The 26,156-nt window shown below is 44.2% G+C and overlaps 7 protein-coding genes across 11 annotated transcripts in view; 4 read left to right on the forward strand and 3 right to left on the reverse strand.

The window, feature by feature from the left end:
- Positions 1-758: 758 nt before the first annotated feature.
- ercc5 (excision repair cross-complementation group 5) lies at positions 759-8,275 on the reverse strand. Of its 2 annotated transcripts, none has more exons than XM_017403837.3 (15): positions 8,021-8,275; positions 7,125-7,300; positions 6,933-7,048; positions 6,742-6,843; positions 6,481-6,538; positions 5,865-6,008; positions 5,584-5,794; positions 4,676-5,383; positions 4,338-4,612; positions 3,765-3,884; positions 2,980-3,193; positions 2,761-2,905; positions 1,584-1,784; positions 1,425-1,509; positions 759-1,334 (listed from the first exon to the last, which is right to left on the reverse strand). In XM_017403837.3, exons 1-15 carry the CDS (start codon positions 8,106-8,108, stop codon positions 891-893), a joined length of 3,087 nt encoding a protein of 1,028 aa, XP_017259326.1. In that variant the 5' UTR covers positions 8,109-8,275; the 3' UTR covers positions 759-890. The 2 variants fall into 2 exon arrangements, with proteins under 2 accessions (XP_017259326.1, XP_017259320.1); XM_017403831.3 differs by having other exon boundaries at positions 6,930-7,048.
- A 371-nt stretch (positions 8,276-8,646) lies between these two features.
- Positions 8,647-12,692, forward strand: blzf1 (basic leucine zipper nuclear factor 1). Its single transcript, XM_017403856.3, has 7 exons — positions 8,647-8,769; positions 9,048-9,118; positions 9,783-10,237; positions 10,311-10,510; positions 10,680-10,808; positions 11,515-11,734; positions 11,835-12,692. The coding sequence occupies exons 2-7, from the start codon at positions 9,100-9,102 to the stop codon at positions 12,021-12,023; spliced, it is 1,212 nt and encodes a 403-aa protein (XP_017259345.1). The 5' UTR covers positions 8,647-8,769; positions 9,048-9,099; the 3' UTR covers positions 12,024-12,692.
- On the reverse strand, positions 12,643-14,583 carry trmt10c (tRNA methyltransferase 10C, mitochondrial RNase P subunit). The gene has a single exon (XM_017403846.3). The coding sequence runs from the start codon at positions 14,241-14,243 to the stop codon at positions 12,786-12,788; it is 1,458 nt and encodes a 485-aa protein (XP_017259335.1). The 5' UTR covers positions 14,244-14,583; the 3' UTR covers positions 12,643-12,785.
- Positions 14,584-14,684: 101 nt separating this feature from the next.
- Positions 14,685-15,866, forward strand: txnl4b (thioredoxin-like 4B). The gene is made up of 3 exons (XM_017403878.3): positions 14,685-14,888; positions 14,980-15,131; positions 15,414-15,866. The coding sequence occupies exons 1-3, from the start codon at positions 14,757-14,759 to the stop codon at positions 15,577-15,579; spliced, it is 450 nt and encodes a 149-aa protein (XP_017259367.1). The 5' UTR covers positions 14,685-14,756; the 3' UTR covers positions 15,580-15,866.
- Positions 15,867-16,554: 688 nt separating this feature from the next.
- Positions 16,555-18,770, forward strand: mrpl16 (mitochondrial ribosomal protein L16). Its single transcript, XM_017403867.3, has 5 exons — positions 16,555-16,775; positions 17,195-17,266; positions 17,583-17,731; positions 17,930-18,223; positions 18,412-18,770. The coding sequence occupies exons 1-5, from the start codon at positions 16,724-16,726 to the stop codon at positions 18,601-18,603; spliced, it is 759 nt and encodes a 252-aa protein (XP_017259356.1). The 5' UTR covers positions 16,555-16,723; the 3' UTR covers positions 18,604-18,770.
- A 973-nt stretch (positions 18,771-19,743) lies between these two features.
- LOC108250396 (centromere protein Q) lies at positions 19,744-25,075 on the forward strand. Of its 2 annotated transcripts, none has more exons than XM_025003476.2 (8): positions 19,744-20,082; positions 20,155-20,209; positions 20,285-20,396; positions 20,633-20,701; positions 20,912-21,041; positions 21,779-21,898; positions 22,580-22,686; positions 22,964-23,106. In XM_025003476.2, exons 1-8 carry the CDS (start codon positions 19,999-20,001, stop codon positions 22,971-22,973), a joined length of 687 nt encoding a protein of 228 aa, XP_024859244.1. In that variant the 5' UTR covers positions 19,744-19,998; the 3' UTR covers positions 22,974-23,106. The 2 variants fall into 2 exon arrangements, with proteins under 2 accessions (XP_024859244.1, XP_017295761.1); XM_017440272.3 differs by having other exon boundaries at positions 19,745-20,082; positions 22,615-22,686; positions 22,964-25,075.
- The window catches only part of LOC108250380 (C5a anaphylatoxin chemotactic receptor 1), a 5,349-nt gene continuing 4,008 nt past the window's right edge, over positions 24,816-26,156 (reverse strand). For all 3 annotated transcript variants that reach the window (XM_017440242.3, XM_017440252.3, XM_017440260.3), the window contains exon 3: positions 24,816-25,962. In XM_017440242.3, the coding sequence (XP_017295731.1) occupies positions 25,027-25,962 (936 nt within the window). In that variant the 3' untranslated portion in view covers positions 24,816-25,026. The remainder of the gene's footprint in view (positions 25,963-26,156) is intronic.

The raw sequence follows: 26,156 nt of genomic DNA on the forward strand, positions 1-26,156 counted from the left end.
ATGCTACTTTAAGGATTGAGCTACCATTCTGCTACTTTTAGCTATCCTTTTGCTACTATTTGCTAACAGTTAGCTGGTTTTAGCTCGCGTTTTGCTACATTTACCTCTTAGCTAACGAACTGCTAATTTAGCTAGCCTTTGTTACATTTAGCTTTTGCCTAGCCTTTCACTTTTAGCTAACTTTTTGCTGATTTCAGTTAGCCTTTTCATACGTTATCTTTAAGCTAGCTTCTTGCTATTTATAGTGTTTATCTAGCCTTTTGCTACTTTTCGCTAACATTTTGCTGATTTTATGCTTTCAGCACATTTGCTCTAATTTTATCTTCTTATGCTAAGTTTTGAGCTACTATTCTGCTATTAGCTAACCTTTTGTTGGTTTTACCAAGCCTTTTGCTACATTAACCTTTTAGCTAACATTTTGCTAATTTAGCTAGCTTTTTTAAAACTTTATCTTTAAACTAGTCTTGTCCTACTCATAGCCATTAGCTAACTTTGGCTACTTATAGCATTTAAATAGCCGTTTACTACCTTTAGCTTTTAGCTAACCTTTTACTGCTTTTAATAGCATTTTCATTTTAGCTACTTTTAGCTTTACCATCTCAGCTTCAGCTTCCTTAGCGTTCAGACTAAGGTAACATTATTTATATTTGTTTATTGATCACATTTTTGTATAAATATTTAGTATCTGGTGTTGAAGAGGTGAAGACGTCCAGAAGTCCTGTTAAAATTCAAAAAGGAATAAAATAAACAAATAAACATTTTATTGCAAAATAAGTATTTATTTATTTTTTGTATTCTACAGATCTGTCCAAACAAGAAGACGTGTTTCCTGTTGATGAATAATAACGAATAAAATAACCTGGCGGGTTTATAGGAACGTGACCCGTTCCTCACAGCTTGTTTACGGAACATTTCAGGTTCCTTCCTCTCGCCCGTCGTCCTCCACGTCCTCGCTTGTTGCCCTCGAAGACGGGCCGGGCTGTGACCATGGCAACCGCCCCCTCGCCGTCACTGTCCCCGCCGGAGCTGCTGCTGCTCCTCCTGATCTCCTCGGCGGGGCGACGGAGAGGAGGCCCGGCGGTCGGCCCGGCGGTCGGCCCGGCGGTCGGCCCGGAGCCCAGAAACCCTCCAGCTGCCACGGACCTGTCCACCTCCTCCGTCTCCTTCGTGGTCCTCTTCTTAGGCTTGGACGGTGACTGGACCTCCTCCTCCTCCCCACCTCCTCCTCCTTCCTTCCTCTTCAGGCAGGTGACGGCTCGGCGGAGCCGCTGGCTGCGGATCGCCTGCTTCTCCTGCTGCTCCAGGCGGAAGAAAGAGTCGATTCTCCTCTGAGTCTGAAAGCGTCAACAAAGGTGAAACGAACTTTTATCGTTTATTTTCCTGCATGAAATAAATGTTTCTGTTTGGTTGAGTCTCTTCCTCACCTGCTGGCAGTTCAGCTGTTTGACCACAGGCTGAAGAGTCTCCTCCGTCCTTCGGCTGCTCCAGCCGAACCGACTCAGGCAGAACGTGGGACAGCAGTCAAGGAAAACCTTTCAGTTGGTGGACACACAGAGACGGGGACGGGGACGGAAACAGGATATTCTTTGATGGCGTCGAGCTGTGGGCGCCCCCAGCTGAAGGAGCCGCCCGACGGATCCACGACCGGCTCCAGGTACGCCTGAGCCACGGCCGGGTTCGGGAAGCCGGGCTGCACCTTCAGGTCCCTCAGCTTCTTCTTCACCTTCGTGTCTCGGGGATCAGCTGCCAGCCGCTTGTTGTCCTGAGCCTTGGTCCACCATTTCCTGCCGCAGAACAACCAGACGGACTTTAATTGACTGCTGTGAACCGAACCAATCAGCATGAAGATGTGTTCGAGCCACAGGTTTACTTCGGCTACAGTCTTAAAGCTTTCTGTTCGTGTGTCAAAACCTTCGGCTCGTTTAGGAGATCGCTGCTCTGACTTTTCTGTTTTATAACTTTTATACTTTTTGAAAGATTTAACTTTATTTACAAACTGTTTTTACCACAGAAATGAATCGGATTCAGCAGACTGGCTCTGTTGTTGTCGTCTTATGCTACTTTTAGCTTTTAGCTAGCATTTTGCTACCCTTAGCTTTAGCCAACCTTTGCTAATTTTAGTTTTTATCTAGCATTTTGCTATTTTGGCTTTTAAATATCATTTTGCTTCTTTAGTTTCTAGCTAGCCTTCTGCAACTTTTAGCTAGCTTTTTGCTAGTAGCTATCATTTTGCTGCTTTTAGCTTCTAGCAAGCTTTGTGTAGCTTTTAGCTAGTCTTTTGCCACTTAAATGTTTAGCTAGCCCTTTGCTTCTCTAGCTTTTAAACTAGCTTTTTGCTACTTTTGGCTTCTAAATATAATTTTGCTACTTTAACTTTTAGCTAGCCTTCTGCAGCTTTTAGCTAGTGTTTTGCTACATGAACTTTTAGCTTCTAGCTAGCTTTTTACAGTGTTTAGCTAATGTTTGGCTACTTTAACTAGCATTTTGCTACTTTAACTTCTAGTTAGCCATATGCAACTTTTAGCTAGCCTTTTGCTACTTTTGGGTTCTAAATCTAATTTTGCTACTGTAACTTTTAGCTAGCCTTCTGCAGCTTTTAGCTAGTGTTTGGCTACTTTAGGTTTTAGCTAATGTTTTGCTTTTTTACGCAGCTCAGCTTCGGCCTCTCTTGCAGCTCTTGTAGTCCACCTGAGGCTGTTGAAGCCCCTCCCCCACATACACCTGAGGCTGTTGGAGCCCCGCCCCCTCCCCCACACACACCTGAACTGCATCAGCGGCTCCAACGCCGGCCCTGGAAACTCGTTCAGGATCTCCACGCCCGTCACGTACCCGACTCCCGGCACGCCCTCCGTGTAGTCGCTGCCCAGCAGGTAGGCCAGGTTAATCAGTTTGGTTCGGTCCAGGCCTGACGGAGGAACGCCGGCGGTTAACGGAGAAATAAAATAAAATAAAAAAAGAGGAGAGCAGGTGAACACGGACCCAGCTGGCTCTGCAGGTCGCTGTACTGGTAGAGCTCCACGTGTTTGCTCTGGCTGAAGAAGTTCTTGTAAACATGTCGCCCTCCGAACAGCCACACGTCCGAGTCGTCCGTGATGGTCCCGTGAGTCTGGTCGGCCCGGTCCAGCGCCGCGCACTGGGCCTCGGCCTCCATCGGAGCCACCAGGAACGGCACGCCGAACAGCCGGAGCAGCTCCTGGGGTTTGAACACAGACAACAAACGTGCTGCGTCCCGATTTTGCGTCCTCCGAAGGTCGCGCCCTTCAAAGGACGGGTGGACCGGAAGCGCGCGTCATGTCGCCTAGCAACCGCGACGGCGCTCAACCGAAGGGAAAATGGAGGTCGCCATTTTTTAAAAAACATTTTAGAGGAATTACAAGAATTTTATCGTCGCTGCTACCATGTTTTATATATTCTGCTGAGATTTTTTATTTGTCTACAAACTTTGAAGGAATAACTGTCAACTTAAGCTACTTTCACGGATAATTTCAGTGACGGAAATACTTCACTATAATGTGCATAACAAATAATATCTAAATGTATCTTAAATTTAGATTAAAGCGCAACATTATTCAATATTAGTTTTATTTTATAGGATCCATTGATGCATAAAGTGGGTGTAAAAATGTTTCATGAGCTCTGAAGTGTTTTCACTGCAGTATATTTACTTTAAGCCTCTTAACTGTGATTAAAATTAAATAATAATAATGTTTTTGTTGTTCTCTACATGTCTTTAACCGAACCAGTTGGATGCTTCCTGCGCTCACCTGGCTCTCCAGGTACATCTGCCCGGTGACCGTGTTCGCCATTCGCTCCTGCTGCTGTTTCTGCTCCCTCAGGTTGTTCTGCTCCAGCTCCAACGAGCTCTCCAGAGCCTCCAGTTCCCCCTGAAACCAGAACCAGGGACCCCTTTGTGAGCTGAAACCTGTCCTCCGAACCGTAATGTAGCACGAAATCTGATATATTTAAAGTTTGTTTTAGTTTTAGACGCATCATAAAGAGACCAGACGTATTAAAATGACACCAAGAAGGAACTAAATGTTTAGTTTTTCATCTCCAAGATGGAGAAAAAGGTAATAAATAGGTCTTGATTGTGTTTCACTGTAGGAAAAAAACAATTTAAAAGCTTTTATTTGCATAAATTTATATTTTCTAAAAAATAAAGAAAACAAAGGTTAGTTTTTCATATAAAGGAGATCTGCTGGATTTAATCTCTTCTTTCCTGGGAGTGAGTTTGTAAATGTTAATGTTAGTACAAACCATCTGATAATTGTTTTAAAGAACAAATTAAAACAGAAATAAAAGCCTCACCAAGGCTGAAGATGAAGTTTAAAGCTCACCATGTCGATGTGCTCCCATTCACTGACTCCTGCTGCTTCAGGTTCCGCTTCTCTTTCCTGTTTTTGAGCCTCTGATTCCTCCTCTTCTTCCTCCTCTTCCTCCGAACCCCGAGCAGCAGCTGGATTCTCGGGAACCTCGGTTAAACTTTCAGCCGGTTCCTCTTTTCTTGTCGGACCTTCGTCGCCTTCTGAACGTCTCGTTTCTCCTCGTGTAACGTCCTCCTCGTCTCCGTCCTCCTCTTTAATTTCTTCTTCGGACACCTCAATAAAACTCTCTAAGAGAAGAATCCACACATGAGCACTTGTCAGGACTTAATCAAACATTAGAGCCGTTTTACCTTCGGAGCCGCTGTCTGACTTCACGTCGTCTCCGTTCGTCTCTTCCAGACCTTCGACCTTCTTCTTCTCCTCCAAGTTTCCAGGACTGGACGCAGCAGCCGGTGCTTCTGATTCCGTCCTCTTCGGCTCTTCCTGTCCCTCTTCCGACCTGACCTCCATTTCTTGGAGCGCTGCCAATCGAAGGGCTTTATTTCTCTGCTCGATCACTTCCTCCATCTCTTCTTCAGAGCTGCTGTCGAGCCGACTGTCTTCGGCGTTCGTTGGAAAGTCCGACGTTTCTCCGGGTGAGGCCTGCGCCTCCTCGTCTGAGCTGCTGATGACCAGACTGGTCTTTGGTTTGGCGGGCGGGACACTTGCTCTGTCCTCCTCCTGGGTTAAGGCTTGCTGGATCGCCAGGAGCGTACGCGGAGACGCTCTCCCGTCCTCCTTATCCCGGTCTTCCTCATTGGAGCCGTCATCCAGAGCGGCCTGGATCGCCTCGAGAGTCCGAGGCGAAGGTGGACACGCGTCCCCCTGCAGCGGCTTCGACACGGAGGTCTTGGAGTCCTTTGAGGAAGAAGCCTGCACCTCCTCCTCCTCCTCTTCGCCGACGGGTCGCCACAAAGGTTTGGGTTTGTCTGCGGCTCTCCTGCAGCCCGGCAGGGAGCTCCCAGCCCAGGGGGAAGCTGCAGGCCGGCTCTCTGCGGCGGCTTCCGCCTTTTTGGAGCCTGTTTATGAAAAAATGACAACAAATATTCAACACAAGGCTGCAACTTTAAACTTTAAGTCACTTTCACCAATAAAACAGTTTTAGGACAAACAATCACCTAAAACTACATTTATTTCCTGCCTTTCAGGCAAAGACTGAAGTCTACAAACTGAAATAATGAAATATCACAGCTAAAGCCAAACATCGTCTCGGTCTCACCTTTTATAAGGATGTAGTGCGAGTTGTCTTCTGAAAGCAGCCGGTTTGACTCCACTCTGTGGCTCTGCTGATCTCCGCCCTTGTGGCAGAGCTGCGGCGCTCCGCCGGCGCTGCGCTGGCTCATCTCCTTCTCGACGCCCTCCAGGCGCTGGTTCAGCCGGTTCCTCTGCAGCAGGCCGGCCAGCTGGTACTGAGAAAAGTCTCCCGAGCGCTGAGAGAAGACGGGCAGAAGTCAGCCGCGAGGAGGAGGAGATCGGAGCGAGAACGAGATGAGCGCGTACCTCTGGGGGTTTGTGGAACATGGTCCGGCGTCTTTTGCAGAATTCTTTCATTTCTTTGAGGATTTCGTGTTTCATCTCAGCAGGCAGGCTGGCGAACTCGTCTGAGTTGATATCCACAGAGTCGGGGTCTTCATACAATTCTTCCTGAGAAAAAATAAACATTCTGGCTTCGAATGGGAGTTTCCAAAAAGGACAAGTTTGATTTTTTGTCTCTTACAAACTCTGTCAGATATAATCCAAACCTGCAACTGTAAGAAATGAGTCCAAAAGCTTCTTCAGAATAATTTAACCCTGCTTTTTATTTTAAAAATGACATAAACGTCAAACAAAATGCAAACAACAAGAACATTTAGAGAAATATAAAATCATTTTTTGAAGATTAAAATTATTTTATTGACTTCATGTCATTTATTTTGATAAGATGTCAGATTTTATATCAGTGTCGTCTTATCTCTTCTCTAGGTTTATTTCTGGAAACCAGTCTATTAAAATATTTACAGTTTATTTTATTTTACAAAATACACCCTAACATCCCAATCCTTTTTGACCCGGAGTAAATTCAGACTTAATCATTCCGGTGGAGATGTCAGTGTTTTCACTCATATTATTCTTTTACCTGATAGATGTGAGAACTGTCAGCCTCATTTCCTTCTGTCTCCTCTTCCTCTTCTGAGCTGCAAGAAGAAAATATCACAATAAAAAGATTAGAGTTCTGACATCAAAGATGAAACTGAATTAACCACAATTAAAAAATACATCAGACTATTTGGACCAAAATATAGTTAAAATAATCTTGTTTTTTCTTAGGATTGATTATGTTTAATTAACAGGTGATGTGACTTTTTAAATAAAAACTGTAGCGTCTTCAGGCTCTGACCTGCTCTTTTCCTTCTCCTCTGCCGGTGGAAGGGCTGCCAGAACGTACATGTCGTCCACCTCGTTCCTCCTGACGCTGGAGAGGCTGGGCAGAGGATCCTTACTGTGGCAGGGAAAACGATGTGAGACGCTTCAGACGGAGCTGTTGGGATTACGATTGTTTTACATCTGGTTGGTTTTAAAAACGACCACCTTTGATCTCCGAGTGCGGCCTTGATCGCTTGTCTCTTCAGGAACGTCTTCAGGAGTTTCTCATTGGTTTGTTTGGACTCGCGGGTCAACTCGTCCTTCCTCTGCCTCCTCAGAGCCTGCGGGGTTCGAGCAGGTGACGTGAAATGAAACTGCAACTGGGACTGACCCCATTAGAACCCGTGATAAACTTACCAGGGTCTGCTTTTTCAGCAGAGGAGCATCTCCATCAAACACAAAGACTGGCCTGATGCGGAAGAAGAGCAGCTTGCAGACGCGGTGGAAGAGCGTGAGGAGATGAGCGTTCTGAACACTGTTGCCATCCCGATCCCTGACCCCCTTCACTGCCTGGTTCAGCCATATGCTGATGTCTGAGGGTGTCTGGTTGAGGTTACTAAACTACGTGTGTGACCATCAGTGCTGACTCGGCTGTAATCTTGGTTCCTACCTGGCAGGGCCATCCCTTAAACAAAAATATAATTTTTCTCGGCTAGCGGGTAAAACACTCATCTTGTTTACTTCCTGTTTTTAAAACTGTTGATCGTTTTGAAGCTGCTTGTTTTTCCTGAAGAAGCAAAAGGGATTTTAAATTAACCTAATAGGCTGTTAGTTCATATTTTTACTATCAATATTCCAAAAATTAACCAGTTTGATACATCAGCACCTTTTTTTCCCCTCACAATCAAAATGTGGAAATGGTAATGAGATTTTTGCTGATAAAAATAAAAAAAAAAATATGTAGAAATTATGCAAATGAATGTGACGGATGACAACTTTTTACATTCAGGACATTAATTAACTGTAAGTTTTATATATACTCAGAATTTTAAAACGCTGTCACTTTCCTATTTCTTAACCCAGACACATGGTCTTTCTTGGTAATATTTGAAAGCTCTTATAAAATACTTTGAAATAAAAAAAATTGTTTTTAACAAAAAAAAAACTATTTTTCAAAAGCGTTAGTATACCCAAATAAACGATTCAACAGCAGTTAATGCAGGAAGAAAAAACGACAACTGGACATTACGTTAGCAACAATGAATACAAAAAAGTAAAATAAACAAACAAAAAAACACCTCAAGTCAGGATACCAACAGCAAGAATCTTTCCTTCCAGGGTCTCCGGGTTGATGGGTTTCCCGGTGCTCTCCAGCAGCCTCCACAGACCCTGAACTCCCATAATTATAACAATAACAACTTTAAAACTCTAAAAAAAATACACAAAAAGTTGTTTTGTTTGATCGATTTGACAACGTTTGGGTACAAAACTGCCAAAAAAGTGGGGGGAAAACAGCACAAAGGAGCTGTTTACTATCATTGCAGCAGTATTGCCATCCGTGTAGCAAATATAGGCAGAGCAGAAACGTTCCGCCTAATTATTACTTTGACACAAACGGTTCTTAATCAAAAAATGACTTGCCCGTAACCAGTGCAATATTTCCTCAATGGCATTAAATATTATAAAACAGTAAATAATCTGATTGGAGATGAATTTGGACTACGGATTTTTTATTTTTTTTTGGATAATGAGTCTATATCTCCTGCTGCAGTCGTCAGCCTGCGTCGACACAATATTTTATTGTCCAGAGTGTAAAATTGACACATTTTACTTTGATTTCGTGAATTTTCTTTTTCTTTCTAAAAGTAAGCGAAACACGACAGGCGCTTTTGACCGGAAGTGTCGCCTGAGAGCCCAAACTCGGGGTTTTAAACAACACTTTTGACCGGAAGTATCGCCTGAGAGCCTAAACTCGGGGCGAGAAAGACCACGAAACACAAGCCAACTGTTTCCGGTGGAAAAACAAACATTTACCCGAGGAGGTCGAGCTCTCCTTTACCCGGTAAGTCAACTTATAATTTTGTTATTTAATATACAGCATTTGACATTTAGTGAGCAGTGAAATATAACCTAATAACTTGATTATAGAGCCTTAATAATAAAGAGATATGCGCTGGGGAACTTTATTCTTGTAGCAAACAGCTAGCATGTTAGCTTATCAGCTAACTATTGTTATCAGCTGTTAACGCTGATCTCTGACCAGCGGGTTGCTTTCATCAACACACAAAGCTGTCACTGTTGACAACAAACTATTATCTCTACTGTTTATTTTTACGACAGGACGAGGGGACGTCGGGTTTTGTCTCTGCTTCATTTTCTGCCCTCTTCCACCATGACAGCTGTTGTGAGAGGTATGTTTTATTTTAACATCAGAAAGTTTTACATTTGTTTTCAAGCTGATGATAAAATGACTGCTTTAGTGGTCTATGGTCATTTGTTTACAAAACATGTTGTTTGAAATCCATCTTTCTTCCCTTTTGTATTAAACATAATTCACACGTGTTGATTTTTAAGGCAGAAAAATTATTCATCTGAGTTATGGCTTCTAAGTTTTGTTGCTGGTGAAGTTAATACCAAAGGAAAAGCTGTAAACAATACACATTTTAAGAATACAAACTTCTAAACCAGTGATCTGGACATTATATATTATAAACCTGGAAACATTTGGAGTTAAATTAGAATTTGTCTCAAAGAAAGCAGCCCATTCTTTTCTCGAGTTTAAAGTCTGCGGTTCTGGACGTCGTGTCATTGCCCTGAAATAATTCACTATTTCTTTTTTTTTCACTCCACAATGAAAGAGATCATTTTTTGGTTTTAAATCAGTTTTTTTAGCGGTAAAAATCAGTGGGGATTGGCGCTTGTGTGTGACTCAAATGACGTAAAAACACGATTCTTTTTCAGTAAAGAGAATCAAACTTTCCATCATTAGCACCTGGGACATGGCTTGAACTTACCAGGTGTGTACCGGGCACGTCGGACATTTGAGGCAACACCTAATTTTCTGTTTCCTTTCAGGTTCTGCCAGCGTGCCCATCCGAGGCGCTGGTGATGGCATGGAAACGGAGAAGCCACCAGGTAACTTAGAGGCTAACACAGATGCTGTTTCGTCTGAAGCCCCCCTCCTGAAGATAGCTGCTCCGAAGCACAGCCCCAAATCTCCTCATGTCGCGGCCCCCGCCGCCCCGCAGCCTCTCGGGGTGCTCCACCTGGGCAAGGTGGGTCGAGACGCCTGCGTGGAGGTGGACGCGGTGAGGATCATCGTGCCGCGAGCTGCCATCACCCGGAGCAGCCGGGCGGGACCCGCCGAAGGGAGGGGAGAGACGGGGCAGCAGGAGGAGAAGGAGCGGGGCTCTCCTCCGCCGCCTCAGGTGGAGGACTGGAGAGGGCAGCTGGAGAAACTGCAGAACTCTGAACGCCGGCTCCTGCAGGACAAGGAAGGTCTTTCCAACCAGCTCCGCGTGCAGACAGAGGTAAGAAACCGGTGATGTGGACAGGCAGGGCGAGAGTTCTGCCGTTTTCTGACACGTCTCCGTCCTGCTCCAGGTGAATCGCGAACTAAAGAAACTGCTGGTGGCGTCTGTGGGCGACGACCTGGAATACCAGTTTGAGCGCTCGGCCCGGGAGAAGAATCAGCTCATTTTGGAGAACGAGGCTCTGGGCCGGAGTCTGTCTCACACCGCCGAGCAGCTGGAGCGCATGAGCATCCAGTGCGACGTCTGGAGGAGCAAGTTTCTGGCCAGCAGGTGAGAACGTCTGGAACTGATTTCATCACGATCATAAATGCTTAAAAAGGAGGAGGATGTCTCAAAGAAAAAAACGATTTCAACTTATTTGTTGGAGAACGATTAGACGCACTTTTAGGAAATCAACATAATCACTGTTTTCATGACGACTGAACGTTTTTTTCCTCAGAGTCATGGCAGAGGAACTGACAAACGCCCGAGCGGCTCTACAGAGACAAACCAGAGAGGCACAAGGAGCGATTCAGGACCTGCTGTTGGAGAGAGAGGAGTTCACCAGAGACATGACGCTCACGCACAGGTAGCATTATCCAGGATGGGTTAAGAATGAATAACTTCGAGCTTCAGGACTGAAAACAAGCTAACGTAAACTTGACCCACATAATTTTATTCACTGTATGAGTAAATTATCTAAAAAACGTTAAAGGATACTAACAGCAGCACGATACATGAGGCAGATTAAAGGAGTGACTTTGGTTAATAACATAGTTTCAGGCTTGCTGCTCCGTTCCTCAGAGGTCGCATGAATAATTTGGTGGTTGTTTTACGCCTGACGCAACCTGGGGTCGAACCTGTGGCCTCAGGATGACGGGACCGTCCTCCCTCCGAGCGTTCCTCTGAAGCGAGCTTCTCGCCGGCGGCTGGTTGCTCCGACTTCCTGTCGTCGCTTCGATCCCGGCTTTTATTCCGCGGTCTGTTTGGCTCTGTCGCTGCGTAGTTTCAGCCCTCCCCGGCGTGTCGGCGCCCTCGGAGTGAAAAACACGCATCAATCACGGAGAGCGTCTCGTGTTGTAGCCGTTTTTGTCGTGAACGGCTCTCAGCTACGTTTAGAATTATTATTTATTATTTTTTGTTGCGTTCGATACTCACAAAGTTAAATAATTCCTGATTGAAGTGAAGTTTGCTGCTTTAAAAAGATCAGAACATGTAGAATGTGTCAAACATTCAGGCTCTTTGGGAGTTTATGTCTCGGATAAAACATTATTTTTATATTTTTTTATTTCCAGGTCTTTGGAGCAGCTCCTGGTGTCTTTGCAGTGGGGCAGACAGCAGACTTACTACCCCAGTGCGCAGCCCCTCAGCATGGGGGAGCTGGCTGCAGCCAATCACAAGCTGGCAGACGCCATCAACTCCCACCTGCTGGGCGGTGGCGGCGGCGTGATGAAGAGCAGCAGCGCAGCAGCTGAGCAGCTCTGCAGCACGCCGGCTGAGAAGATGGCCGAGAAGGTAGCAGCTCCAAACCTTTCCTCGTTATTTTCTCTACTTGTCTGAAAACATATATTAAAATCATTTCCCCCTTTTTTTGTTAAAAAAAAAAAAAACTCAGGTGCTGAAGAGTTTAAATCCAATCCCGTGTTCGGAAAACAAGGCAGAGCCTCAGCCCAGTGACTCCTCCCCCTCCTCGCCCTTCCTCGGCAGTAAGAAGAGCATCGGCAGGTTCCACCCTTACACCCGCTACGAGAACATCACCTTTAACTGCTGCGAGCGCTGCTCCGGAGACATCATCGTGCTGTAGCAGCGACACGGGAGTCACTTTATTTATTTACTGCAGGTTTCTCTTTTTAACAAATAATGGTTTAAATGCATCAACCTGGTGTTTATTTTATCGTGTTGTGGGAAGAAATAAGGAAGTTTATTTTTAATTAGGAACTCTAAAGCAGTAATGATGACTTTCAGCTCAGTTTGAACATTTTTATCCGTGTTACGAGGAGAGCAGCTATATTAGGAACATATCAGCGTGTTTTTATATTTTCTTACATTGATGCTTGAGGAAATGAGCTGCAGCTTCACAGGAAGCTAAAGAGCAAAAATCCGAACATTAAACCAACTATGGATGCTTTTTCTACGGCTGTCAGTGTTTGAAAGGACTGTATTTGATCAATAATTAGTTTTTAAATGCTGTAAAAGCATTTTAATAGTGTTTCTGAAAGTGAATTTATTCTTCTTATTGGACAGTATTGTCACTAAAGAAAACCTGGTTACGGTACATTTGATATCAATCAATCAGGTCTGATTTATTTTTTTGGTCAGATTTAAAAACAGTAGTGTTATAATGATTGAATTATTCTGTATAAAGTTGTTTTTTTTCTTGTGAAAATGATCAAAAACTATTTATGCGTTTTTCGTTCTGCGTGGAAGAATAAAATAAAAACCAAAGAAGTTTTTTTTTTTTACCTTTTTAAAACATCTTGTTTTTGTCTTTTATTCACTCTGAATTTGAACATTTAACGGTTTATTCTCCTCTCGTCGAACATTTCTGTCCTTAACGAGGAAGAATTCACTCGTCATGCCACCACTTCTTGTAACTGTTTGCACGTTTTCTTGCTTCCGTGTTGCTTTTAAATGGAGCGTGTACGTCGGTCGTGTTCCCTGCGTTCTTTCTACCAACAAAGCCGGACTCTTTATCAGAGTTGTGTCCTTTAAACGTTCTCAGCGGTCCGTCGCCGTCGTCCCTCCACACTCGACTCCTGCCTCGGGGCTTTGCAGTCGCTGTGTGCGTGTGATGTTGGTAGAAGCCTTCGTATTTCCTCTTCGGAACGAACTCCAGAGCCTCCTTCCACTTCCCCGTATCTTTGATGGCGAGCATGATGCGTACCATCTGGTCCAGAGTCAGATTTTTGGTCCCTATGTCCCAGTTGAGGAACTCGTCGAGCGGCAGGCGAGCCGTGGCGAGCTTCAGACGCTTGGCGTTGGCTAACGACAAGCCCGACTGCAGCGAGCGGTCTACGAGGCTGCCGATGATGTAGACCTTTGAGTTGTCGAAGGCGCGGAGGACGTTGGGGGAGTCTGCAGTCAGGTACACGAGCTGCTCCCTGGGGAACAGGTCGACGTGCTGCCGCTCCGTGCTGGTGATGAGCAGGCGTTCCCACGTCTCGGCGCCGTACTGCTTCAGCAGCTCCTTCATGTAGGGACCGTCCGGCTGCAGGTTGCAGAAGTGGAGGTGGAAGGGGTCGATGGCGCGCCGGTTGAACGCTTCCACCTTCAGCAGCTGGGACACCGTGTTCTCCAGCTCCCTCGGGGTCATGCTGGAGTCGTAGCTCATGTCGAACACAAGCGGCTGCCCGAAGACCATGGCATTGGCAGCTCTCCAGTTCAGCAGTTTGTCCAGGGATCGGTCCCAGAATTGGAGAATCAAAGCGTTTTTGGGTTTGTGTTGGTCGTCCTCATCGCCGTCCAGCTCTCTTTTCTTGTTGAAGAAGGCTTCTTTCTCTGCCTTCTTCTGCTGCTGCTTCTCTTTGCGAGCCAGCTTGTAGTTCTCCCGGATGGCCAGGTACTTCAGGTACTTCTTCCTGGAGGACTTGGTGGTGAAACCTGCGAGGGTCTGAACCTCGTCCTCGGTCATCTCTCGAGGCACGAGCTTCCCGGCCTGTCGCCACATCGAAACCAGCTCGCGAGTTGCGTCCAGCGAGGAGCGGCCGTCTGGATCTGCTCCGGCTTGTTTCAGGTCACCATCGTCCTCACCTGGCTCCTCTTCATCCCCGAGTCTCTGCACCGGGAATGCAGCTTGGGATGTCATTACAGATTTCCATTTGTCCAGGTCTATTGCTTCTGTTTCCTTGGATTTTTCTCCTTCATCTTTGATGACATCACTTTCCACAGAGTTTCTTGTACAAAGGTGGTAAACTGGGATGGATGGTCTGTAAAGTCTGTTGAGTGACAGACATGACGTAATGTCCTTCTGGGATGTGCTTTTCAGGAGGAAATTACAGCACCTGGATGTGAAGATCCGTAGCATTGTAAATAAAAGAGTTAAAACCTTCAAGAGAAGTCACTTTGTTTGAAAAAGAACGGAAGTCGAACTAGTGGCGTCACCACGTGGTTCTTCCGGTGCTCCTTTTTTCTTTAAATTGTCTCAAATGACATCTGGAATTTGTTGCGCGTCTGAAAAAGCGCACAGGTTGTGTCCACACGCGTCTCCGTTCACGCTTCCTCCTAAACATTGGCAGAAGGTCACGTTGTTACTCGGTGTTACACTTAAATGTGTCGGATTGAAACGTTACAACAAAATACGTGACAAAACAGAAACTTTTAGAAACAAAAACGTAAGCATTATTTATCGATTATGCTATAGTATCGATTATGTTAATGAAACTCGGAGTAGCTTTTACCATCGGTATAAAAATATCGGACGTTGATGAATTTTATTGACGTCGTTTCTAGGGAAACGCTTTAAAGCGTTGCACAAAACAAGTGACGTCATTTCCGTTTGTCGCTCCAACCGGCGTAGCTAACGCGTTAGCCTCTAAAAATGAGTTTGTTTTTGCCTAAACTGACTTGCAAAAAAGACATAGATGAAGTTATCAAAGGCGTGGCGGAGAAAGTTGTAGTTTTGCGTTTCGGGAGAGACGAAGACTCGGTTTGTCTGCAATTAGATGAGATTGTAAGTAGTTTTTTTAACAGCTTGTCCAGACTTTGTCCCGGTTTTTCTGTTGCTTTAATAGCTATTTTTTTCCTTCTTCGTCTTCATTTAGTTGTCAAAAACTGCCCACGACTTGAGTAACATGGCGTCCATCTACATAGTTGATGTCCACAAAGCTCCTATTTACACGAGATACTTCGACATCAGCTACATCCCCTCTACAGTTTTCTTCTTCAACGGGCAGCACATGAAAGTAGATTATGGGTAAGTGAGGGATTACTAACAAATCAAAATTATTCAGAACAAGGAGAAACCCATCTGTGTTAACTGATTAATATTATAGTTAAACAGGGGATTTTAACCAGCTGTCTTAAAAGCCTTAAAAGTGGTGTATGGGGTCATGTTTTAGCTATCCGGGCTCTCTGAGTGCCAGATATGATTCCACACACACACACACACACACACACACACACACACACACACACACACACGCGTAAACAGTGACTTCCAAAGATGCCGGCTGTTAACTGCTCTTTCTCTCTTCAGCTCCCCGGATCACACCAAGTTCGTCGGCAGCTTCAAAACCAAGCAGGATTTCATTGACCTGATTGAGGTGATCTACAGAGGAGCCATGAGGGGGAAAATGATCGTCCAGAGCCCCATAGACCCTCAAAATATTCCAAAATATGATCTCCTCTACCACGGGATTTAAAGTCAACATAGTCACCTGTATGGACTCGATGTGACAAAGAGTTTCTCCAACTGATGGATTCAGAAGATTCAGCTGAAGTTTAGCAACTAAGAAGTTGCCTGAAGATGTTTTGATATTATTTTTAGTTTTTTATTAATATTATTAATGACAGACATTGCCAACAATTTTTTTAAAATTTTCCCATGGAAAACAGCTGCAGATTGGTAAAGAATTTGAACATATTTACCAAATTTAAAAACTGTGTCGTTACAATAAACCAGAAAGACTTTTCCCTTTTTCTTCCTGAAGCTTCTTTATTGTTCAGTGTCCTTGAAAAGATTTTGAGTTTATTTATTTATTTATTTTTTGCAGATGATCTTTTCTTGAAGTGTGTGTTTATACTCCCTGTGCCAGCTTTGGTGTCCTCCAAGTCGTTTGTAGAAATCAACATGAGATGTAGTCTTTTTCATTTAGTCAAACTACAAGGATGTAATGCAAAGGTAAATCCTACTACCAAAGCCTCTTGTTTTACTGGCACAGTTAAAAAAATGACAACAGGGGCATTTCAGTTTACGTTACTGGAACTACCAAAGATATCATGAATAAATAGCAGCAGACCAACAAAGTATGAAAAGCAACAATTAGAGGAACATCCAGACTTACTATGAACAGGTTTTTTTTTCCTGCAAATAATTAAGTTACAGGTAATCATTGTGTTTAATAAAAACAAAGAATGATTGGTAGCTTAACTTGTGTGAGCTCAAACTTGTTGCTATTTTCTGTGAAATTAACTTGTTCTGTTCATGTTTTATTGCTTATAGGTTCAATCCGGCCTTCTTTGTGATTGTAAGCAGACAAAATATTAAAAAATAATCCGAAAAGAATAACCACAGACCCAAATCACATCAGCGAGAAGAGTTTCCACAAACTAAAACGAATCTCCGGAGCGTTTCTGAGTCAAAAATGCATCTTATTGTGAAAAATCCCCCAAACAGGAAGTGACTCTTCTTGTAGCGGAAGTTAGCATCTCAGTCATGGCAGCGACCTTTCACGGATCGTGGCATTTATAATCAGTATTTATTCACTTATTATTTTTAAATGCCCGTATGCGGGGCACACAAAGTGACATTTAGGTATTTATAGAATTTATGTTAGTTTTAGCAAAATGATTTCCCTTTTTAAGGCTGTAGCCTGCAGAGCTCACGGTCACCAGCAAGGTAAATAGCAAATGCTAACGCTAAATGCTAATGCTACATGTACATGACACGGAGAGAGTTAAAAGCAAAACTATATTTTGTCTGCTAATTCCAAGGCTATTTTAACTATGTTGTATCTAGATACAAATAGTAAACAAACAAAAAACTTAGTTTGTTGTGTTAAAGCTTATTTCTCTGACACAAAACTACTCAAAGTGTTCAGCCTGTAAGTTTGATAAATAAATATGAACAAAGTAAATAACAAAACATGAAGCATGATTAAAAATTGTAATTGCACATTATGAGCTAAGATAGTCTCCACTTTAGGACTAGAAACAGGTTTTCAGCTTTGGTTTTTAACATTTGGAGCAGTATTTGTGACAGTATGGAACAGTTTTTGGTGAGTTTAGGATCTCTTTAAATGTTTGTTTTCTCCACAGTTCCTTTTCAGAGCTGCTTGAAGATCCTCGCTGCTGGGATGAAGTCGTTCACAGTTCCACCGGACTACAGTGGTAACCAATCAGTTTATTTGTGACTACTCTTATTTAATTCAAGTAAAAAAAACCCAAAACAATCCTTGTTGCTGGACGAAAAACATTTCAAAACAAAAACGCACACACAACAGTCAGTCTAAAATCTAAAAACAAGCTTTTTACAGCAACATGAAGGACTGTACCCTCTATTATGATGATATAGGAACAACAGAAAGAAGACATCAGTGCAAAGGATAACGTCAGTTTTGTCTTCGAGTCTATTTAATCTGCGTTCAACAGTTTAACCCGATGCTGCGTGTTGATGTTATTTATGACATTTATTTCCTTCCTGAAGACGTGGTGCTGCCAGAGAAACCCAAACTGAAGTTCCTGAACAAGGTGCCTAATTTAAAAAAGGCCAAAAAGGAGATGAGGAAGCTGCGGGACATCCAGGGCCCAGCCAAGGCTGCAAACTCCTTCGATAAAGGGCAGTTCGGCATTTTAGTGAGTGCATTTATGCCTCTCAGTGATAACTGAAGTAAAGTTTGCTGTTAGATATTACATTATTTTTCTCTGTTTATCTTATTCAACATGGAGTGTTACTTGATTTTAATGAAGTATCTTTCATCCTAGCTTTAGTTGTCTGCACATTTTAACTTAATAAAAAGATGAATCCTTGTTTTCTCTCTCTCTGATGCTCAGGCCATGGGTGGGGGCTACCTGCACTGGGGTCACATGGAGATGATGCGTCTGACCATCAACCGCAAGATGGACTCCCGGACGACGTTCGCCCGGTGGCGCATTAACGCCCCGTATAAGCCCCTCACTCGTAAGAGCCTGGGTCATCGCATGGGCGGGGGCAAAGGAGCCATCGACAAGTACGTGACCCCGGTCCGCGCCGGGCGCTTGATCGTCGAGCTGGGAGGAAAGGTCGAGCTGGGCGAGATCGAGGAGGTTTTAACTGAAGTGGCGAAGAAACTGCCTTTCCCCGCCAAGGTGAGGTCACAGGTGGAGCTACGACGCTGTTGGTTCCTGCTTTGTTATATGTTTATACACAAACAAAAAAATAAACACAATAATAATAATAAACCGGCACATCGTTGATAAACGGTTCCTACTCATTGGTACATATAAAGTATCGTGGTCTTCATCTGTGGCGTTCCTTTCCTCCGTTTTCTTTTTAGGTGGTGAGCAGAGAGAGTCTTGCAGAGATGCAAAGGACGCAGCAGGAGATGGAGCAGAACAACCAGAACCCCTGGACCTTTAAGAGGATAGCACAGGGCAACATGATGGGCCTCAGGAGGGTCATCAGTCCCTTCGACCTGCACAACCACGGACGCTTTTCAGGCAAATTCCACTTCCCGTGGAGGGTGTGACGAACCCGAGGGACAGCCGTTGGTTCATCTGGACCACATGACTCAAGATGTGTTGAGTTTCAGTCAAACTTGGGAATCTTTTTGTTTCAGTGTCACATTTTGTCACAGAAACATTTTTATTTTTCTGCTTCTGAGAAATAAACGTCATTCTGTATGCCATTATTGAACTTGGTTTGAACTAACAGTGCATTCATAACACAGTGAATATTTAAATTTATAAACAAAACGGCTGTAAAATAAGAAGTTTCACTTGTTTTTTTAAAACTGATATTATTTATTTTATTTATGTAGCCAGAAACATTTTCATTAAATGTGTTCAGATAGCGTTGCAGGAAAAGCTTTTATAACATTTCTAAAGTCCAATTAGCTCATTTAGATCCTAAATATAAGTCATGAAGTCAGAATTATACTGTAAATCGTGATCAGCTTTTTGGATCCAGCATGTCGGCTCATATTGTGGTTCCTTAGTTGTTAATATAGGAATAATTCATTAAGTTTTTATGGTGCAGATAACAGACAACCTACAGATTATTCACAAAAACACTTTATATATGTCATAAGCAAAACCCAACAATGCTATCAATATGAAAAAAGGGTTCAAAAATTCAGAATCTCCTTATTGTCATTCAGCACAGCCTCAGAGATGCACAGAATGTAATAACAAGCAGGGCTCCATTAAAAAAGTGAATAAATAATCATACATTATATATAAACAACATCCTTTTGTACACACAAGTATGTATCTATATACACTCACACATGGACTATTAAAGCTGTGCAACAAACTCAGAATGTTATAACATTAAAAATATAAAACAGTATTGTCAAACATTAGGTAACTTGTTGGAAAAGTTTTAAAAAATATCCATATTTATTAAAAAGCAACATAAGCCTCCATGCTGTGTTTGGGTGGATTTTGCCCCGCGTTTGGTCTTACAGGCGGCTCTTTGAAAACAGCTATTATCAAACTGGCCTTTTTAAATTAAATTTTACGGGAGACGCGTCTGTTTTACATCCGTTAGGCGATGAAGTTCCTTTCAAGTTATTTGATTTGTTTATTTATGTTGTAGTCGGACAGAAACTGCTGCCTGTCAAGCAAAAACCCGGGAAAGAAAAGTCGCAAGGAAGTTTCACGCATGCGCGGTGCTGCGCTTCTTGTTCGAAAGTGACAGCGCGAAAACACGGGTCGGTTTGTCAACAACCATTATGTGAAGCGGCTCTTTTTATTCGTCGTGTTTTTATTTTCACATTTTACGAGTTTACTCACTCGCTTGCCGTTTGCTTAAGTAGTTTATAAATAGTTTTTTTTGTATGTGTGATTTTTGTCATCAAGTTAGCAACAACACAGCTGCTGCGTCCTGTTAGCCTTGTTAGCTTGTTAGCTAGCTAGCTAATATGAAGCCTGCACGGGGCTTTAAAAGAGCCTCATCAGAAGCACCCAGACCCAGAAAGAAAAAGAAAATACAACAGTCAGCTCAGGTAAGATCTCACAGGATACCTGCAAACTGCTCTGTTTCTTGTAAACTGTTGTTGTTGTTGTTGTGTTTACAGGACGAAGGGCGAAGTGAGAAAACCACAGACGCCAAATCACACCAGAGGAAGAAAGGTGAGGACTCTTCTTCCTGTCCTAAGCTTGACATCCTGCCATTAAAGTGACTTGTGTCTGTCCTGGTCCTGTTAGCTGAAACAGGTCCAGCTGTGGCCTCCAAGAAGATGAAGGTTGGGTCCAGCTGGAAGGAGATGCCGAGTTCCTCCATCACCGCTGTGGAGAGCATAATGAACCTATCAATCCTGTGAGCTCAGTGATCCCCTGCCTACTGTACACGCATGAAAGGTTTCCTCGTTAGTCTGAATTAGGCGTTTCATCGACAAGCACATCAGTAAAAACAGCTCAGGTCTTTCCTGTGTGGGTTCTGCACGCTTCTAGATGAGCGGTGATAATGATTCGATTGAATAAACATAAGACGCAAGGGATTTTTTTTAGATAAATCAGGACGATAACTCTTTCTCCCCCCCCTTGTGTCGACAGAGCAACTCTCGCTTTGAGGCATACGGAGAAGAAAGCGAGCCAGGAGCATTTGAACATAATTAAAAACAGGTAATTTCCTTAAACCGCGATGGATTTATGGTTAATTAAACAGATCGAAATGAGCCGTTCTGCATCTGAAGGTGATTGCACGTTTAAAAACTCTGTTAAAGTAGTTTCTTTAGTCTTTAATGATGCATGGTTTTGTTTTTAAAGATGATAGCAGGTGTTTGTGTTTCCTTTGTTTTATCCGATTCTAAATGGATCCTAAATGTTTTTCAGGTTTTTAGCCCGTTGTGCGCAGCTTCGGGTTCCAGCGCAGAAACAGAATGATCCGGTGCGTTCGTCTCTGCAGCGCCAGGAGGAAACCAGGAAGGCAGCGGCTGTAAAGAAGACGCTGAGCTCCCTGGAGGTGAGGGATCCGATTGAAACAACTCCTTTTTTTTCCCCATTAAAACGTTCCCGACCTCTGGACACACGGACGTCGCAGTGTGAATTCTGTACGGAGACAGAACCTGAAGTAACGGATTAAAAAAAGACATTTAGAAGTTTATAAACGATTCCAGACGCAGAAAGAAATGGTAATAAAAGCGAGTTACAGTACTCTATGGCAGCGGTGTCCAGTTCTGGTCCAGGAGGACCACCATCCTGCAGGTTTTAGATGTTCCTCTGCTCTTCAGGTTCTGCAGAAGCCCGTTAATCACTCAGTCATCAAAACAGAGAAACAACTGAAACATGCAGGACGGTGGCCCTCCAGGACCAGGACTGGACCCCTTGGATCCTGATGAAACCGTCCGGTCTCTGTTTGAACATTTTCTGGCTCGGTTCTGCCTCCGAAGGCTCGCTGTAGCACCTGGCTCCACGTATCGACCCATCCCACTCACGTGAACCGAGCTATCTGCACCTTTGAAAGAAAGGGAACGAGGGGAACCAGGTCATCGTCTCCTGTCGCTCTGGGGTCCAGTTCTGATGACCCATCATGCATTCAGAGTTACGATCGCTCTTTTATTTGATGGGACAAGAGCCAATAGAGCACATTAACCTGTCTCTGTTCTTCAGGTCACCTGTCGGTGGCTAAGATGCGTCTATTGAAACAACCTGACTGGTTGTTTGTGTTAATGGATCCTGATCGGTTCTGCGTCTCTCCAGGGAGACTTGAAGGCTGTGGTCAGAGCGCTGGAGGTGACGGAGGAGAAGATGGCGTCCTTAGAGCAAACGTGCAGCGTTCTGAGAGAGGAGCTGGAGGAAGAAGAGGAGAAAGCTAAACAGGTGAAAACGCAATCGTGCTCCTGGAAGAACGGCATTGCTTGGGTTTATATTAGCTGCCACTAAATGCTGCTGTTTGGGATTTTTAATGAGATTTAAGTTTGAGCTGATATGTTCTGTATGATAAAAGTTTTTGTTTTTAACCTTTTTTTTTTTTGGACGCCCTCGGAGAGCTCAAACCTCCACCGAGGCCACAGCGCGATCCGGATCCTGATCTGGATCAGAACCAGAATTTAATCCGTTATTTTCCTTGAACGTCTCGTCCAAATCTGGTCGTTAGTTTTTACCTGATTTCTACTAACAGACAGACGAACAAACCGGAAACTGAAGGGTCGCGTGTAGGAGCGGAGACGAGGTTTTAACAAAGGGTCAGGGGTGATCCCTATTGATTTCAAGGTCAAAGTCGCAGGTGACCCTAGCATGATGCGTGAGGGGAGTTCATGCTTTCAGGTTTCCGCTCCTGCAACTTTATGGGGTCCAAAATCAATTTTGAAAAGTGCGTTTTCGTCCTGCATGTTGAGCAGACGTGGCTTTGAGTCGGTTATAGTTTTTTTTTTTTGCAGATTGATTAAAAATTCAGTTTTGAAACGTGACCTTTGTGCTGATCTTACAGGAAGCACTAACAGCTGCTGGGATTGGCTGTTTTTGTTTTTTTTTCACATATTTGACATTACACCAGCGCAGATAATTCGGTGTCATCAACTCCTGGTTTCCTGCAGATTTTGGATCTACCTGATCAGGCCGTCCTCAGACTTCCCCCCGTCCCGCCACACAGGGAGGAAACATTCGAGGTGAGCGTGAATCCGAAGTCGCTGATCTTATTTCACAACAGCTGCTCTCACCACGAGGCCATCACTTTGTTCTGTCACTTTTTCTTTATGAACATGATGTGAAATTGTCTGAGTCTGCTTCCTCTGAGGTTTAACAGGAAACCTTAGACATGATCTCTGGTGAAACGTCTGCGCTGTTGCAAAACTCTTCTGAAATCTTGTGAAACGTGCTTACGGAACTCGGTTACTCTGAGCCGACAGCGTCGATTGTAATGAAGCGTCTCATTAAACTCCTCAGTCTCGTCTGAGAGCGATGGTGCCGGACAGCGAACGCCAGGACGTCGCCCGGGAGCTGGGAGCAGCGCTGCAGAACCCGGAGGACGCCCGGGATGCCCGGGAGCTGCTCCTGCGGGCGCACAAACATGCCGATCTGCTCCTCAACCCGTCGAGCAGCGCCGAACCCTACCCAGAGTAAAACACAAATGTCTTCAGCCTTGAATAAATTCCCAAGAAGTTCCAAAAAAGAGGAATTTAAAATGGTTATTGTGGCTGGGTTTGTTTTAACTTCCCTGAACCTGTGGTTAGTTTCTGCAGCCGGCGTGTGATCACACTCACTTCTGTGCCGTTCCTGCTGCACTTTTATTTTGTTTTATTATTACATTTGCAGCAACCGGATTCTAAATTAGAGCCGAACGATCAAACGAAGGTTGTTTGTTTGAAAAGCGAGCAAACGCACGCCTCTGGAGCACCTCGGGGAAAAGTCTAAACTGCCTGAGGAGTTATTTTAATAAATAACGAGGCAAGTTGTTTTTTTTACAAACGGTGACTGAAGCAGCAGCATTTTTCACACCTGCTGTCCTCGAAAACATCCAGTTCTTAGAAAAACCATCGAACCTTCGATATGTGGACTGGAACTAAAACACTCACTTCCTTCAAGAAGAAAGAAAGAAAGAAAGCTGCATTTCTTCTTGAAGGTGTTTATCTACCTCTTGAGTTAGGAAGGAAGAAAAGGTCCGTTTGATTTTGATCATTTTTCCTCTTTTCGTTTCTTGACTTCTCATGCCTGTGACCCTGCCCCCAGCATGCCTGAACACAAGCAGCAACTTGCTGTTCCGTCGAGGAGCTCTCCCTAAAGTTGAGTAATGTCCTGACAAACTCCGGGGATCAATAACTCAAACTGTTCTTCATCTCCTTAGAGATAATTCGCTCCTAACGCCGTGAAGTTTGATTTAAAGGAAGCAAAGATTCAGTAAATCTGACCGTTTTCTGCTGAAAATGGCTGCAAGAATCAAATCCAAACATAAAAAAATATAAAATAAAGAGTCATCTAAAGGTTCAAAGGAATGTTTGAGGTTCTGAACCATTTATAGATAGAGGAAAGCAGCAGAAGACCCAGAGTTTACATCTAATATAACCTGAATAAGTTGCTCGTTTCCTGAGCTGCCCTCTGGGTGAACCTGAGGCGAGACATCCAGTGGGTGGAAAAGTATTCATTCCTCTTGTTAATCCTGCTTTGTTGCCTTACAAGCTGGAATTTAACTGTTTTTTAGTTTGATTAAAGGTAATAAATCTACAAAATTATCCTCCAGATCAAAGTTAAATGGAGGGAAATAAACAGATTTAAAAATATGTAAAACTAAAAAGTGGAGCTCGTTTACATTCAGTTCCTTTGGTTTGACGCGACAACCGTTACATTCAGATCCACCTGTCAGGACCAGGACCAGGACCAGGTCCAGGTCCTGGAGTGGTCCAGTCAAAAACCAGACCTGTGTCCAACTGAGGACCTCTGGTTTGGTTTAAAGACTGTTGGACACAAGCAGCAGCACCGTCCAACATAAAGGACCTGCAGCAGTTTGGAGAATAAACTGTCCGTCCATCCATCCATCCATCCATCCCCACTGTATGAGAGGCGGGGGACACCCTGGTCCATCACAGGGACACACAGAGACAAACGAGACAACCAACCAATCACGCTCTCACTCCCACCTGGAGACGATATTTTTCATCCTTCCGTTTATCCGTCTCCAACACATTTGATTAAATGTAAAATATCCGTCGCACTGGAAGGTCTTAATTCAAGCCGTTGGATGAAAATCCTTGTTTGGGTTCAAAATGATTCTTTCAGAACAACAACAACAAAAACTTGTTTGTTTAATAAAAAAAAGACTCATTTATTGTGCAAATAATGTACGATACAAGATGGACGACACACATCTGTTCTTTTATCCAGTTCAGGATGTTTGGAATGTTTTGAAAAAAATAAAAAGTTGTTCAAAGAAACTATATTTATCTGTGACTTACATTCATAAAGCTGAAAACACGGAGCGATTAAACGACACGAAGACACCGGTGACCTGTCGGCTACATCTGAGAGTTCTTGATGGACTTCCTCCGTATGGACTCCATGGATTCTTCGTTAAAAAGTCGTTCGATCGTTGAAACCAGCGAAGCTTTGATGGCGCGGCCCAGGCCTCTGGCAGCAAACACGTACAACACAGGATTCAGCGCGCTCTTAATGTACACCAGGAACAGACAGATGTATTTGGCATATAGGTATAAAATGTACTTCTTAGAGTTTTGGGGCGTCAGGGCTACCAGAAACCGACAAATGAAGTACGGCACCCAGCAGGTGAGGAAGAGGAGCATGGTGACAAAGAGCACGTGGTACACCCTGGCCATCTTCCGCGCCATGTACGGACTCGTGGAGCTCGGTGTTGGAGGCACGGCTTTGTTAATGGTGACCAACACAGCCAGGTTACTCCCGAGAAATACCAAAAGGGGCAACATGAAACCCGCGACCGTCTCCGTAACGAACAGACCCATGTTGAATTCCCCACTCTCCTGGCATTGCTTTGTCTCGTTCTTTTCCTCCAGCACGGCGAAGTAGAGGTACGGGGCTGAGAAGATGAAGGCCGCCAGCCACAGCAGGCCACAGGTCAGAGGGACAGCCCAGTAGGGTCGTCGCAGCCGAGCCCACACGGGCCGCAGCAGACACAAGCAGCGCTCCACGGCCACGGCGCACAAAAGGAACGCCGAGGCGTACAGCCCCAGGCTCCGCAGGAACATGATCAGGCTGCAGAAGACCTTCCCGAACGGCCAGCTGTTCTTGTTGATGAGGTAGCCGACCATGAGGGGGGTCCGCAGGAGCAGGATCAGGTCAGCCAGGGCCAGGTTCAGGACGTAGACCCGGAAACTGCTGGCGGCGTGCGTCTCCTCGTTGCTGCCTCTGCGCCCCAGGTGACGAGGACTCCGCCGTCCGAGCGCCCAAACCACCAGCCCGTTGAGAACTACGCCCACCTTCAGAGAGCAAAGAACAGCCGTGAGCAGTCCGGATCCATCGGACAGAATTTAATCTAGTTTTAGGTAAAAGATGGTTACCGTTCTGTTATTAACGAAAAACAAAGAGCTAGGATCTTTGTTTGACAAGGAATAGTCCCTTTATGCTGGTGTAGATTCTCAGTCATCCAGGCCATGGTAAATTAAAAAAAAAA

This window comes from Kryptolebias marmoratus, linkage group LG15 (assembly GCF_001649575.2).
Source record: "Kryptolebias marmoratus isolate JLee-2015 linkage group LG15, ASM164957v2, whole genome shotgun sequence".
NCBI lineage: Eukaryota > Metazoa > Chordata > Actinopteri > Cyprinodontiformes > Rivulidae > Kryptolebias > Kryptolebias marmoratus.